Source organism: Schistocerca gregaria, chromosome 3 (genome assembly GCF_023897955.1).
Source record: "Schistocerca gregaria isolate iqSchGreg1 chromosome 3, iqSchGreg1.2, whole genome shotgun sequence".
NCBI lineage: Eukaryota > Metazoa > Arthropoda > Insecta > Orthoptera > Acrididae > Schistocerca > Schistocerca gregaria.
The window spans coordinates 271,441,033-271,456,955 of NC_064922.1; the positions used below are offsets into that span (position 1 = coordinate 271,441,033).

At 39.5% G+C, this 15,923-nt stretch overlaps 1 protein-coding gene across 1 annotated transcript in view; it reads left to right on the forward strand.

Moving 5' to 3' along the window:
• LOC126355394 (dynein beta chain, ciliary) overlaps nucleotides 1-15,923 on the forward strand; it is a 677,699-nt gene that overhangs the window by 638,199 nt on the left and 23,577 nt on the right. Inside the window, exons 77-78 of the mRNA XM_050005692.1 lie at nucleotides 3,817-3,999; nucleotides 14,667-14,726. Coding sequence (XP_049861649.1) covers nucleotides 3,817-3,999; nucleotides 14,667-14,726 — 243 coding nt within the window. The remainder of the gene's footprint in view (nucleotides 1-3,816; nucleotides 4,000-14,666; nucleotides 14,727-15,923) is intronic.

The window sequence follows — 15,923 nt, forward strand, 5'->3', positions numbered from 1 at the left end:
GTAGGCAGAGATACGTTCTGTGGGGGCTAGGTAACCAGCTACAATGGGGTGGCCGGGATGATTGGGTTTGTGAATTTTAGGAAGAAGGTAGAAGGTAGGGGTGCGGAGGTGTCGGTGGGGTCAGGAGGTTGATGGAGTCAGGTGAAAGGTTGTGTAGGGGGCCTAAGGTTCTGAGGACTCCTTGAAGCTCTGCCTGGACATCAGGAATGGGATTACCTTGGCAAACTTTGTATGTGGTGTTGTCTGAAAGCTGACGCAGTCCCTCAGCCACATACTCCCGACGATCAAGTACCACGGTCATGGAACCCTTGTCAGCCGGAAGAATGATGATGGATCGGTCAGCTTTCAGATCACGGATAGCCTGGGCTTTGGCTGTGGTGATGTTGGGAGTAGGATTAAGATTTTTCAAGAAAGATTGAGAGGCAAGGCTGGAAGTGAGAAATTCCTGGAAGGTTTGGAAAGGGTGATTTTGAGGAAGAGGAGGTGGGTCCCGCTATGATGGAGGACGGAACTGTTCCAGGCAGGGTTCAATTTGGATAGTGTCTTGGGGAGTTGGATCATTAGGAGTGGGATCAGGATTATTTTTCTTCGTGGCAAAGTGATATTTCCAGCAGAGACTACGAGTGTAGGAGAGTAAATCTTTGACAAGGGCAGTTTGGTTGAACCTGGGAGTGGGGCTGAAGGTGAGGCCTTTGGATAGGACAGAGGTTTCGGATTGGGAGAAGGGTTTGGAGGAAAGATTAACTACTGAATTGGGGTGTTGTGGTTCCAGATTGTGTTGACTAGAATTTTGAGATGTTGGGGGAGTGGAGCTGGAAGTGGGAGATTGAGTAGATGGGAGAGACTGGGCCTGTGTGCAATATATATATAAACAAAGATTCCATGACTTACCAAACGGGAAACTGCTGGTTGATAGACACAATAAAAAAAACATATATAGAAAGAAACATCCCACATGGGAAAAATATAAACTGACTTACCAATTGAGAAAGCGCTGGTAGAGAGACACAGTAAAAATCAAAAAACACAATAAAAAACACACACACACACACAAACACACTAAAAACACTCGCACAAACACACACACATAAATTTCTAGCTTCGAAATTTGTGTTTGTGTGTTTTTTATTGTGTCTATCTACCAGTTCTTTCTCGTTTGGTAATATATATAGACACACACACACACACTCACACACACATACACACACATACACACAGGCATAGCTACATTTGTACTGTTTCCATGCACAATGTCAGAACTGCAGTTCTGCAGGTAGAGTGGGGTGATGCGTTGTGTTGGGTGGACAGGGTGAGGCAATAATGGAGCCAGGGAATGGGAGGGAAGGTTGGAAAAGGGCAGCTGGTGACTCAGAATGAGGCAGCAAGTCTGGTTATGGGAATGTGGGAGGGAGAGTCAGCAGATGCACAAGACAGGAATACAGTACCTCTGAACTGGCACAAGCACCAGGGAGTTCATGCAGTGCATGGTAATGATGATATGGAGGAGTGGATTGGGAGGGGGTGGTGGTAAAGAGTGTGTGTGCAGGATGAGTGCAGTTAGGGTCCTCTGACAAGGTGTTGGTTATGGGGCTGGGGATTAGTGGAGATCGAGGCTGAGAGGGTTATGAGAGCAAACAATGTGTTGCTACGAAAACACCAACCTACATTGCTGTTGCTTGGCAGAAGATTCCAGATAGCCAGGATTGCAGACATTGAAATCGAGCATGTTGTGTTTAGTATTATTTTCCACCACTGGCTGCTCAACTCTGTTCTTACGACAATTTGGCGTCGGCCATTCATTCGGTTGGACAGTTTGTTTGTGGTCATGCGCAGGTAATATGCTGTGTACAAATTTCAGCAGAGCTGGTATATGACATGGCTGCTGTCATAGGCAGCCTTGCCCCTGCCTGGACTGGATAAGCCGGTGACAGGACTGTGGCAGGGTGTACTGGCTGAGTGAACAGGACAGGTCTTGCACTTGGCGCTTCCACAGGGATAAATGCCCTGTGGGAAGGAGTTGGAGTTATGTGTGGCATAGGAATGGATCAGGATATTATGTATCTGGGTGGGCAGCAGAATACCACTATAGGAGGGGTGGGAGGAATTGCGGATAAGATGCTCCTCTTTCCAGGCATGATGATAGGTAGTTGAAGTTCTGTGACCAAGAGCAGAGCTGATTACCCAGTTATGGAGCATGCTGCTAAGCGGAACATGCTAAACTTTAATGGATGCTTCATTTCCTGTGCAGTCTGGATCTTTCCCCTCAACACCAGCTGTTCTAAATCCCATGGAGGGGAGTTAACCATGCAACACTTCCTTTGTCCCCATATTCCTCCTGACCTTAATCTCTGCTAATTCCCTACGCCACACCCACCTCCACCCTGCCACAGCAGCCTATCATAAATCATCCTGTACCCACACACTGTATCCCACAGTCTACTCTTCCTCTATTCTATCACCCCTCACAATTCACTCTGGCACTGTGTATTCAGCCAGCACAATGTAGATGTATAGGTGTGTGTGTGTGTGTGTGTCCTCAAATTTGCAGTCTTGTTTATGTGCCTATTGATGACTCAATGCCTCTACTATTTAGAAAGTCATTACCGTACATATTTTCTCAATTAGTCAATACTATTTGTGTACTCCTAGAAGAGACAGGATATGATCGCTAATGAGGGCTAGCTCCACCAATACAAATTGTATTTACTGAGCCGGCACTGGCTGCTTTTCCTTGCTACCAGCCTAAACTGATTGCATTAGCAGACACCCTCTGAGCTTAGCATGTTGTCAGCTTTTCTATACAAAACTGGATGTTAAATATGGAGTTAACAACAGAGTGAAGATAATATTGAATGATGAAAATACCAGTGTACACTGCACTGTATGTTGAGTTGAGGGTGGTAGCAACTTGAAACAAGTGGATATTGGTGTAAGTTGTATGCAGTTTTTGTTAATTCTGCTTGTCCTATCAGTCACGGTGCTGGGTCTTACCTTGTAGTGTGCAAACAGTGAAGGGACTGTATCAGCAAGATGGTGGACTCACTCGTATGGAAATTACAATTTATGAGCTGTTGAGGAACTCCATACAAGTAGTTAATATGGCCACGGTCAGTTTGTATATGGCACAAAGTGGCATATACTTAATTACTCACACCTAACATCCACCTCCTACTCATTCCCTCATATTAATTCCAATAACCTGTAGGCAGGGTTTTGAAGAAAATTAGTCCGTGTTTCTTCAGGGATCTTCCATCTATTTATTAAGTAAATAGTAAATGAGTTCTTGCATTTTATGAAAACAAAGGTGTGTTCTATCCAACAGTATGTATCTGTATACAGTTTCTGTCCAATAAATGTGCAAGAAGTAGTTGTGTTAAATATTGAACAGTGGAATGCAACCATCAACATTTGTAGTGCTGATATTATGTGAGGATAACTACTACAGTTGCAGGCATTTCCCATTCAATTTATTGTGTACCATGTGTTTTTGATGCACAAACAATAAACTGGATTGCTTCTTTGTAAGACCACAATAAAATCGTCCTAAGTCACATGTCTACTAATATGGAATCCATATCATATAAACCAGCCCATCTCATATCTTTTCTTGGGAGTGAAGAAGTTTACTTATGAAGTGATGTCTCAGAAGATGTTCACTCAGAATAATAGCTACCTGCACAGTTATTTTGTCACTTAATTCTGTCATGCTGTTGATACTACATACACACATTCCATAAATTACCTTACCAATTTACACTGATTATTATTGTGAATAAGTAATCTAAAAGTGTTGAATTTATTTTTCTGACTTTTTAGGTAAAACAAATTGTGGATGAAATAATGGAAAAATTGCCAGAAGAGTTTAATATGGCAGAAATTATGGGAAAAGTGGAAGAACGTACTCCCTATGTAATTGTAGCCTTCCAGGAATGTGAGCGCATGAATTACTTAACTGGAGAAATGAAACGTTCACTTCGAGAACTGGATCTAGGTTTGAAGGTAATAGTTATGTATAGCTTTTCAGTATCTGGTGAATATGTGCAACATATTCATATGTCCAGAAGGAATTGTTTTTAGATGAGAAGATGCAGAGAACTGAGTCCTCTTCTGTCTTAATGAGACCATGACCATGAAGATTGTTATGGTTGTCAGCTGCATATCTAGAACATCATCATAGCTGGCAATTCAGATCAACTATTACACAACCTGAATCAGCACAAAGAGGTTCCATCATATCTTCTTCATTTGAGGAAATTTCTATTTGTATGTAATAAGACATTAAAGACTCCCATTCGAGGGTACAATTCATTGTTCTTCTTTTCTTTTTGTGTCATAAATAAATATTTGGCAGTGCTTGACAAGTCTGCAATTGAGCACTAATACGTGACAGGAACTATTCCACAACTACTCAGAGTAACTACCATTGAGAAAGTGAAACCAAGACTTGGTTTTCTCTTTGATTTACTGTATAGTTATATTATAAAAAATACAGCTTCAAGTTGCAGGTCAGTGCTCCCTTGTGAAGAAGGTCATAAATAGTTCTACAGGGGAACCTCACATAGCTAGCATTAATTTGTTCCAAAATTTTACTTGTAGTGCAAAACACTTATTAAGTGGAACAGTTTATCCCATATAAATTAATGTAAAGTATGGTAAAGTGTTCCATGCAGGAAAAGTACTAAAAGTTTTGTCTTATTCATGGCATTTATTCAAACAAAATTGTACATACAGTATTAAGCAGTATATTATTCACAATACATAACTAATTCTTTTTTTACTAGGAAGCTATCTACAGTCATTTGCTTCTGCTGAAGCTTCAACACTTGCCGAAAATGTGACACAGCATTGTTGTCAAATAAATCTGTAGAGCATGTAGCCACCGCTTTATTGGGGTGATGATTTTCAATGTAGGATGCAGCCGATTCCCATGCTTCCAAGCAGAAGTGAGAGTTCTCTTGGTTACCCAGTCCCATGCCTTTTCAATCATCTTGAAGCAGGCAACGATGTTGAAGTGATATTTCCAAAACATAGAGTGAGATTGGTAGCTTCAGTCAACTAATCAATCCTCGAAGAGTGCTTTAGTGTAGAGCTTCTTAAAGTTAGAAATAATCAGCTGGTTCATAGGCTGGAGTAACAAAGTGGTGTTGGGAGCCAAACATTGGATATCGATGAATTGAGAAACTCTTCAAGGAGTGTTTTTGTAGGCCTGGAGAATTGGCAGGAGCATAACAAGCAAGACATGGAGTGTCAGATTCATCTCAAGCAAATATTTTTTCATTGAAGGAGCAAACACTTAATTGATTTAATCACAAAACCCATCAACTGTCACCCAAGGCTTGTTGTTGAGCCTCTACATCACATTTAACCTTCTCTTCTCTACTTAACACTTTTTGAAGGCTCATGGAGTTATTGAACAGTAAAAAAGCAGTGGTTTAATTTTCAAATCACCACTTACATCAGCACAGAATAACGTGTGAGACAGCCTTTCATTGGCTTGTGACTGGGAAATGCATACTCCTCTGCTGTTATAAAGGTATGCTTCAGCATCTTTTTCCAGAATATACTTGTCTTGACACAATTAAAAACCTTTTGTGGCAGATAACCCCCAGAATGTATGAGTATCTTGAAGTTGTTGATGAAGTTCTTCGCTGCTTTTGTGGCAGAGCTGATTTCTTTACCATGCCTCACAATGCTGTGGGTGCTGGTTCTTCTCTTAAACTTCTCAGACCACCCATAGTCTCCCTTAAACACTTCTTTTGGCACTGATGATCATGATGTCTTCTTAACAAGGTCAGCAAAAATCATTCTTACCTTCTCACAAATGATGTTCTCATTAATAGGAGAAGTCTTTGACATAATCCAGAATATGAAACCGTTGTTTAGATGCTCTTGTCACTCCCTTTGAAGCATCTGTTTCCTTAATCTCATTGGTATTGAGGATAGTGCAAATAGCTGATGTAGGCCAATTGTATGTGTTTGCTAAATCAGCAATGCTCACACCAAGTTCATGTTTTTCAATGATTTTGCATTTCATTTTTAAGGTCTTTTTCTTTCTCATATGGTCATCTTCTTGTGGCTTTACATTCAGGGACATTTCTATGAAGGTTATTAAAATTTGCACACAAAGAAACGCTGTGTGAACACAAGTTTAGAAAATATGTGATCACAAGCTGCACCAAGATAGTAGCAGAAAGAGCGCTAAGTAAGACTGCAGTACATACAAAAGACATTGTTCATATGCCACTGGAGACAATGAAAGGTGTTCATATTGTTGAAAGTTTCTCCCTCTGCATGTGACCAACTGGAAACATCACACTAAATCCTTGTCACTCATTGATCAAAATATTACTCGTTAAGTGAGGCATTTTTTTGCAATTTGTTTTGCTCATTATTCGGATTGTGCATTATGGGAGGTGCTCGTTAAGTGACGTTGCACTGTACGTGTTTCAGCTCAGAAATTTTGGTCAGTTCATACATTCTTGTTAGATTGTGCATGAATTTATGATATAGTTGTGGGCAGGGTCAGTATATTCAGTGAATGGAATGTGGTGCTCAAAAACCACAAAGAATCAGATTCACACACTTGAAGCAGGAACAAATGCAGTTTGATGTGCAGCCTAAGTATACAATATTTGTAGCATGCAAATACCTGCATCCTGTCACAGTGATACCTGTTACCTGTAGGTGATCTTTAATATACAGAAAGGCAGTATGATGTGAAATTTTGCCTTTGGCACACTTACTTTGATACCAGTCTGAACAGAGGTGAAAGGTATTGTTTACCTATATGTTTTAAAAACGCAATAAGTAATTTGAGAAATATGCAGTGTGTAATAAATGTACTAGTGTTATAGGAGATCAATGAAATGTAAAAACTAGTATGAAGTTGTCTATGTACTTTTTGAAGCATTAAATGGTTCATGACACTGTTACTGAAATTTTAGAAAAAAAATGTACTGCAAATTTTAAGAAGAGTTTTTCTTTCAAAAACCAAAAGAATGCAACCACATGTTCCAAAAACAAAACTCAAACAGAGTGTCAATTATGTTGTCTAAAAGTATAACTCTAAAGTATAACTTTAATCCTTGGCAATTTCAGCAGGAATGAGTTTGTTTATTTGGGAATAAGTTGCTGTATAAATATAAGATTATTGAGTTATGTTGTCCTTTCTAAAACACACTGTGTAAGAAAAGCAATTACTGGAAAGGATAGACAGCTACTTATAACATAGACAAGGTGTTGAATTGCGGACAGTCACAATGAAAAAGACTGTTAGATATCATTCAGCTGTTTGACCAAGTGTTTTTGTCGAACATAGACAACAAAACTCACACACATCTATACAAGCACAACTCACACATTCATGGTCGCTGTCATCCAAGGTCCAACAGTAACTGTGTGTGAGGTGAGGAGTGATCTTTGTTGGAGTGGGCAGTGGGGGGGTAAAGAGAAGGTGTGGGACTGGGAGGGATAGCAGAGCAGGAAAGGGAGGGGGAAGATGTTAGTGCTGCATGTAAGAGTATGCAGGGACATGGTGGGGACAGGATAGGGCTGTTAGGTTCAGCATTCGGTGGTTTTGTGGAAGAGGGATGGTTAGGGGGACAAGGAAAAGTAGAGGAGAGGAGCAGAGAAGTGTAAAGAACCATGCAGGTGCAGGAAAACATGTAGGACTGGAGGGGTATCAGGGAAGTGTACTCAGCATTTGGGTCCTCCAGCTACCTCTTGGCCTCAGTTTTCCAATGGGCATTCACATGGTCAGACAGCTTGTTAGTTGTCATGCCCACGTATAATATGGCACAGGGTTGCAGATAAGCTGGTGGAGCACATGGCTGCTATCATAGGTTGACCTGCCTTTGATATGTTAGGAGACACCTGTGACATGACTTGAATAGGTGTTAGTGGGAGTATATCTGGGGCAGACATGGCATCTAGGTCTGTTGCAGGGGTATCAGCTGTGGGGCAAGGGTGTGGGAGCAGGGACGGGATAGGGACCGATAAGGATATTGTGTGGTTGGGTGGGCAGCAGAATATCACTGAGGGAGGCGTGCAGAGGATATTTTTCATTTCAGGCATGATGAGAGATAGTCAAAACCCTGACAGAAAATGGTATCAAGTTGCTCTAGTCCTGGGTGGTACTGAGTCATGATGGGATTGCTCCCATGTGGCCAGACATGTGGGGATAACAGGTGCCCGGGAAGACAAGGCATAAGAGATCTGTTTCTGGACTAGGTGGGGATGGTAATTTTGGTCTTAAGCACCTAGTGAGACTCTTGCCTTATTTCGAGACGGACTGCTCATCCCTGCTAATTCGATAACCATGGGTGGCTAGGCTGTTTATAAGGTTCTTCTCGATGTGGATTTTGTGGCAGCTGTTGAATTGGAGGTGTTGTTGGTGGTTGGTGTATTAGATGTGGTTGGGGACACTGATGTAGCCATCCTTGAGGTGGAGGTCAACTACTGGAGCAACGGAATCACATTCTATACCAAGGTTTTGACAGCATCTCTTCATATCATTAAATGAGGTACATCATCCCTACTATCCTCACCACCCCTCCCACAGCGATATTCCACTATCCATCCAACCTATGCTCATCTCTTTTTGCCTGTCCTTATTACCCCTGATCCCAGCACCTTGTCCAATAGCTCATATTCCCAATAGTCCTAGATGCTAGACTTGTCCTGTACATCCTCCCACTATGATCTACTCAAATTCTGTCACAGTCATCTCCATCCATATCAAAGACTAGGCCATTTGTGAAAGCAGCCATGTGATCTACCAGCTTAGCTGCAACTACTGTGCCTCGTCATTTGTGGGCATAACAACAAACAATCTGTTAAAAATGCTATTGAGCTGTTGCTGTTTTTGGTCTGTACTTGGCTGGTCCACATTTAAAAAACATTATTCCACACTGCATAAACTATTTCAAAACAGTGCAACTTTTGAAATGAAAATGGTCCAGAAGAAAGAATTTTTTCTATGTGTGCTGTAAAAGCAAGGCTGAGGCATTATTCTGTATGCAGCTTACCAAAGGTAGTTGTGCTCCATCAGGGACAAGTTACATTTGAAGATAGAGAAATAAGGTAAAGAAAATATTTTATGCAGATTGGTGGGATCACATTTTAACAGAGTCACACTACCCCTCTCATTATGCTTCATCACATAAACTACTACATTCCTCCTCCCAGTGGCGTACTGAACATAACTGTGAGCCAGGGCACAACACTTTATTTGCGCCCATCTACCTCCCACTGGCACCTTGTGTACAACACTTCACTTTATTGTGCCCCCCCCCCCCCCCCCTCCCCCTCCACCTCCAGAAAACATATATAATATATAGATATATAGAATTTTCTTAAATAATAATATATTTTCCAAAAAATCTTGTTAATGTTGGAGAGCAATTGGCACCCCTCTGCAAGTGGTGTCCAGGGCATGATAGACCCCCTTGCCCCTCTCCCAGCCTTGCTGCATCCCTCCTATCCTGGTCCCTACACCAACTGTGATGCAATTTGTTGATGACCCCATTAGAATTAATGCTAATGTTGAATTTTCATTTTATTCTCATTGATTTGTAATGAAATTAACCCATGATTTGAACTATTACATTATAGATGAAAGAATTTTAGAAAACGTAAGTCTAGAATTGTATTGGAAATGAAGAAATTGCAATTTTTTCTTGCTGCACATCAGTTCTGTACCTTACCTTACAGTCAGGATGTCCTTAATAATTTCATTAGAACCTATTTTCAAAATATTTCATGTTGTTGTTGTCTTCAGTCCTGAGACTGGTTTGATGCAGCTCTCCATGCTACTCTATCCTGTGCAAGCTTCTTCATCTCCCAGTACCTACTGCAACCTACATCCTTCTGAAACTGCTTAGTGTACTCATCTCTCGGTCTCCCTCTACGATTTTTACCCTCCACGCTGCCCTCCAATGCTAAATTTGTGATCCCTTGATGCCTCAAAACATGTCCTACCAACCGATCCCTTCTTCTAGTCAAGTTGTGCCACAAACTTCTCTTCTCCCCAATCCTATTCAATACCTCCTCATTAGTTACGTGATCTATCCACCTTATCTTCAGTATTCTTCTGTAGCACCACATTTCGAAAGCTTCTATTCTCTTCTTGTCCAAACTAGTTATTGTCCATGTTTCACTTCCATACATGGCTACACTCCAAACAAATACTTTCAGAAATGACTTCCTGATACATAAATCTATATTCGATGTTAACAAATTTCTCTTCTTCAGAAACGCTTTCCTAGCCATTGCCAGTCTACATGTTATATCCTCTCTACTTCGACCATCATCAGTTATTTTACTTCCTAAATAGCAAATCTCTTTTACTACTTTAAGTGTCTCATTTCCTAATCTAATTCCCTCAGCATCAACCGATTTAATTTGACTACATTCCATTATCCTCGTTTTGCTTTTGTTGATGTTCATCTTATATCCTCCTTTCAAGACACTGTCCATTCCGTTCAACTGCTCTTCCAAGTCCTTTGCCGTCTCTGACAGAATTACAATGTCATCAGCGAACCTCAAAGTTTTTACTTCTTCTCCATGAATTTTAATACCTACTCCAATTTTTCTTTTGTTTCCTTTACTGCTTGCTCAATATACAGATTGAATAACATCGGGGAGAGGCTACAACCCTGTCTCACTCCTTTCCCAACCACTGCTTCCCTTTCATGCCCCTCGACTCTTATGACCGCCATCTGGTTTCTGTACAAATTGTAAATAGCCTTTCGCTCCCTGTATTTTACCCCTGCCACCTTTAGAATTTGAAAGAGAGTATTCCAGTCAACATTGTCAAAAGCTTTCTCTAAGTCTACAAATGCTAGAAACGTAGGTTTGCCTTTCCTTAATCTTTCTTCTAAGATAAGTCGTAAGGTCAGTATTGCCTCACGTGTTCCAACATTTCTACGGAATCCAAACTGATCCTCCCCGAGCTCCACATCTACCAGTTTTTCCATTCGTCTGTAAAGAATTCGCATTAGTATTTTGCAACTGTGACTTATTAAACTGATAGTTCGGTAATTTTCACATCTGTCAGCACCTGCTCTCTTTGGGATTGGAATTATTATATTCTTCTTGAAGTCTGAGGGTATTTCGCCTGTCTCATACATCTTGCTCACCAGCTGGTAGAGTTTTGTCATGACTGGCTCTCCCAAGGCTGTCAGTAGTTCTAATGGAATGTTGTCTACTTCGGGGGCCTTGTTTTGACTCAGGTCTTTCAGTGCTCTGTCAAATTCTTCACGCAGTATCGTATCTCCGATTTCGTCTTCATCTACGTCCTCTTCCATTTCCATAATATTGGCCTCAAGTACATCGCCCTTGTATAAACCTTCTATATACTCCTTCCACCTTTCTGCCTTCGCTTCTATGCTTAGAACTGGGTTGCCATCTGAGCTCTTGATATTCATACACGTGGTTCTCTTCTCTCCAAAGGTCTCTTTAATTTTCCTGTAGGCAGTATCTATATTACCCCTAGTGAGATAACCTTAAACATCCTTACATTTGTCCTCTAGCCATCCCTGCTTAGCCATTTTGCACTTCCTGTCAATCTCATTTTTGAGATGTTTGTATTCCATTTTGCCTGCTTCATTTACTGCATTTTTATATTTTCTCCTTTCATCAATTAAATTCAATATTTCTTCTGTTACCCAAGGATTTCTAGCAGCCCTCATCTTTTTACCTTCTTTATCCTCTGCTGCCTTCACTACTTCATCCCTCAGAGCTACCCATTCTTCTTCTACTGTATTTCTTTCCCCTATTCCTGCCAATTTTTCCCTTATGCTCTCCCTGAAACTCTGTACAACCTCTGGTTCTTTCAGTTTATCCAGGTCCCATCTCCTTAATTTCCCACATTTTTGCAATTTCTTCAGTTTTAATCTACAGGTCATAACCAATCGATTGTGGTCAGAGTCTACATCTGCCCCTGGAAATGTCTTACAACTTAAAACCTGGTTCCTAAATCTCTGTCTTACCATTATATAATCTATATGATACCTTTTAGTATCTCCAGGGTTCTTCCACGTATACAACCTTCTTTCATGATTCTTAAACCAAGTGTTAGCTATGATTAAGTTGTGCTCTGTGCAAAATTCTACCAGGCGGCTTCCTCTTTCATTTCTTAGCCCCAATCCATACTCACCTACTATGTTTCCTTCTCTCCCTTTTCCTACACTCGAATTCCAGTCACCAATTACTATTAAATTTTCGTCTCCCTTCACTATCTGAATAATTTCTTTTATTTCATCATACATTTCTTCAATTTCTTCGTCATCTGCAGAGCTAGTTGGCATATAAACTTGTACTACTGTAGTAGGTGTGGGCTTCGTATCTATCTTGGCCACAATAATGTGTTCACTATGCTGTTTGTAGTAGCTTACCCGCACTCCTATTTTTTTATTCATTCATTATATTTCATTCCCCGATGATTTTCATGATTGTTTCTGAAAATTATTAGAATAGTTAATAACAAAATTTTATGGGGTTGTGTTTATGGAAAAAGAAGTATTCAGAATGCAATACCAAACTCTTTGTAACACCTATAAAGCTGTGAATGTTTACAAATACTGTTCTCGTTCTGAACTTGTATTCTACTGGCATGTGATAATCACAAATAAGAAACAGGTGTTCTTGTTCTTGGTTCTGATTACTTACTACATGACAGCAATTCTCAGTATTTGCAAGAATATGTTGGAACTGGGAACTTCTCAGTTGCTCAATCCTCCACCACTAGCATGAGCAAATATTTTTGTACTAGACAGAACTGTGCTTTTCAAAGAAATCATGTACTTAATATAGGACCAATGGGTACAGCTTGAAGTGATTTCTGAGGATGATATAAATTCCTAGATGTAACTCAGTTCATAAAACTTTGAAATCTGTGTAGTTTGAACTATGTAGAGCTGAATGCTGTTACTCATGTTTGATTGTTTGCCTTTATGTGCAGTGTCATTGCATCTGTAGCAGATTATACTTTTGTTTTTGTGGAATAGTTTTGTTTCATATTTTCAAAAAAAATCTTTTTTTCATTGTTTATATATTGTAATATTAGTAATGTAGCTTCTCTGCAGAATTTGTAGTACAAAAGGTATGTAGGATAATCTATGGTTATTCCAGTCCCCTAATTTTTCAGTTAGTCTAAATTTCTTGGGTTGGTACAGTATATCATGTATGCAGTTCTGCAGTGTGGAAAATTGATAGGAACTCAGCTTGTTTTTGGATGTAAGGAGAATTCTCTGATAGAGGCAAGGTATGTTGGTAATTTGGGCATTCAAAGTTAGTTGGTTAATTGTGTCTTGGAAGAAAATAGCTGACAAATTGGGAAGGGTGGCCAGTGCGCAGTCAATACATTTGTCAGGAGGTCAAATATGAGATGATGGGGAGACTCTGACAATGGCTACTGAGTGCGCAGGGTGAAACTGATTGCAACTTTTAGCTTATATCGACATGAGTAACACCTGCCTTAGTTTAAAGCCTTCTTCAATACCTTTAGATAGCTTGTTGAATTTCTGAAGACAATTAGGCTCACATATGGATGCAAGTGTGGTTCATCATTTGCAGCCTTGTATACAGAACTTCTGGTTTGGAGCCAAGTGGAGGGCTCGAACTGGAGGATCGAATGGTTCTGCATCAATCTTAGATGCAGATTATTTTGACCTACAATGTTGAGTGAAAAATTAGGGCCCTCTTCCATATGTCAAGTGTGCACACCACAGAATAAGCACCGTGTGTATGAGATGCACATGAGGGATTTTTAAGTTATAAGCATGTCTTTATATGTTTGGTGATCAATTACAGGCTGTGATGATTGAAGGGGATACACCAGCTACATTAATCTCAGATAATGTACATCCTTTCTGATTAATAAAGACAAACTACAGTATTAATGTGGTATAAGTTAACAGGAGGAGTGTCCATGGTAGGGTTCCCGAATTAGTTTCGCTTATCAACAGCACCTTTACAAATTCAATACTAAGAAAAAGAAGCTGAGTGAAACCAGAATCAGTGAAAAAATCTTATATTCCATTTGAAATATTTATCACAAAAATAGGCTCTACACTAATGGCAGAGATGTATTTATTGTTATAAGGAGCTTGGTCATTGCAGATTCTAAGTGCAAAAGTATCTATGTGAAGTTAAGCTCCAAAGATGGGTAAAACATAGTAATCTGATGGTTCTATTGAACTTCTACCTCAGATGTTGTAGTGGTGGAACTCTTTAGAGAAATCTGGTGTAAATTTCTTGACCATGCTGTTGAAGTAGGCAGAGATTTTGACAGAAGAGTCTCTAGACTGAAGCAGAGATCAGAGACAGGGATTAATGTGAGACTATTGTAAATATCAACAATGTATGAAAATGTGTATTCTAATTGTGTCGGTATGCAACTTAATGTGTCATCTTTATGGACAGTAGCAATCTGTCTTTTCCTACATTGTTGATATTCCTATCTGGAGATTACTGTAAATGTATTTTCTGAAATTTACCTGGAGCAATTAGTTAGGAAACCAACTTGTGAGCACTGTGTCATAGATCAGTCAGTAACTAGCATACCCAAACTTCTCAAATAACCATTTATGGTATAGTTTTTCTAAAATAGACTATCAAATATTTCCAACAGAGCACTTATGGTAATGATTTTATCCATTTTGCAGGGTGAACTGACAATAACATTTGTCATGGAGGAATTGGAGAATGCACTTTTCTTAGATCAGGTAAGATCTTTTTTCCATACACATAATAAAATTCAATACAATCACATTATCTTCTTGTGGTATACCTCTAAAATATTCAGAAAATAAAAGTGGTGTTAGAGTCCATATTAAAGCTATGTTATGCTTAATATGTTGTGAAAGATGTTAATGAGACACGTGTGGCAGATAGCTTTCAGCCAAGTCATTTGGATCCTTCCCTCACCACTAGCTTATTTGAACTATGCAGGTGGGAGTCATTCTTACAACACATCCTCCATTCGTATAGTCTTCTTGACCTCAATCTCAGATAACCCACTGACCCTGCACCCTTCACGCAAAAGTCTCCACATCCTGTGTCCTGTCACTCCCTCCCAAATCATGTTCCCATGTCACCTTCAACATGTGCTGCTTCCCACCAATAGCTACGCTCATGCCAATCAGTATGTCTATCGACAACTCAGTGCTTCTTATTTCGGGTGAATGATCTCCTTTAATCCAAAAGTATTTACATTCTACAATAACTACTCTACAAAATTCATATAAAAATAACTTTTGTTAAAAATTGTTCTTACATGTTTGAATTTTATGTGTATTGAATTTTATGTATATTGAATTTTAAAAATGATAAACTTTTTCATGTTTAAATTGTATATGCATTGAATTTTAAATATGATAAATTTTTTTCCACTTTGAGTGTAAACAAGATCTGGATTTGGCAACCTTATTTACTGAGAACCAGAGGAAAATATTTTAGGTGGGGAGAAACAGTTAAATACATAACTTACGAAGAACTCTTTTGTTAAAATTCCAATTTATATTTAAGAATAAATAGTTTGAATAGCTACAAAGGATGGAAATTATTTGACACTATATCCTTACACAAACATGCTGTGCAAAATGTGTGATTGTAATAAACTAATAAAGTAAAATGTATTTTTTTGAGTAGTTCCTCTGTAAAACAAGTGATACTACTTATTCCAACCATACAACTCTCTGAAAGGAATCAACAAATAATCGACCTATTAAGGGCTAACGCGAATTCTTTACAGACGAATGGAAAAACTAGTAGAAGCCGACCTTGGGGAAGATCAGTTTGGATTCCGTAGAAATGTTGGAACATGTGAGGCAATACTGACCCTACGACTTATTTTAGAAGCTAGATTAAGGAAGGTCAAACCTACGTTTCTAGCATTTGTAGACTTAGAGAAAGCTTTTGAC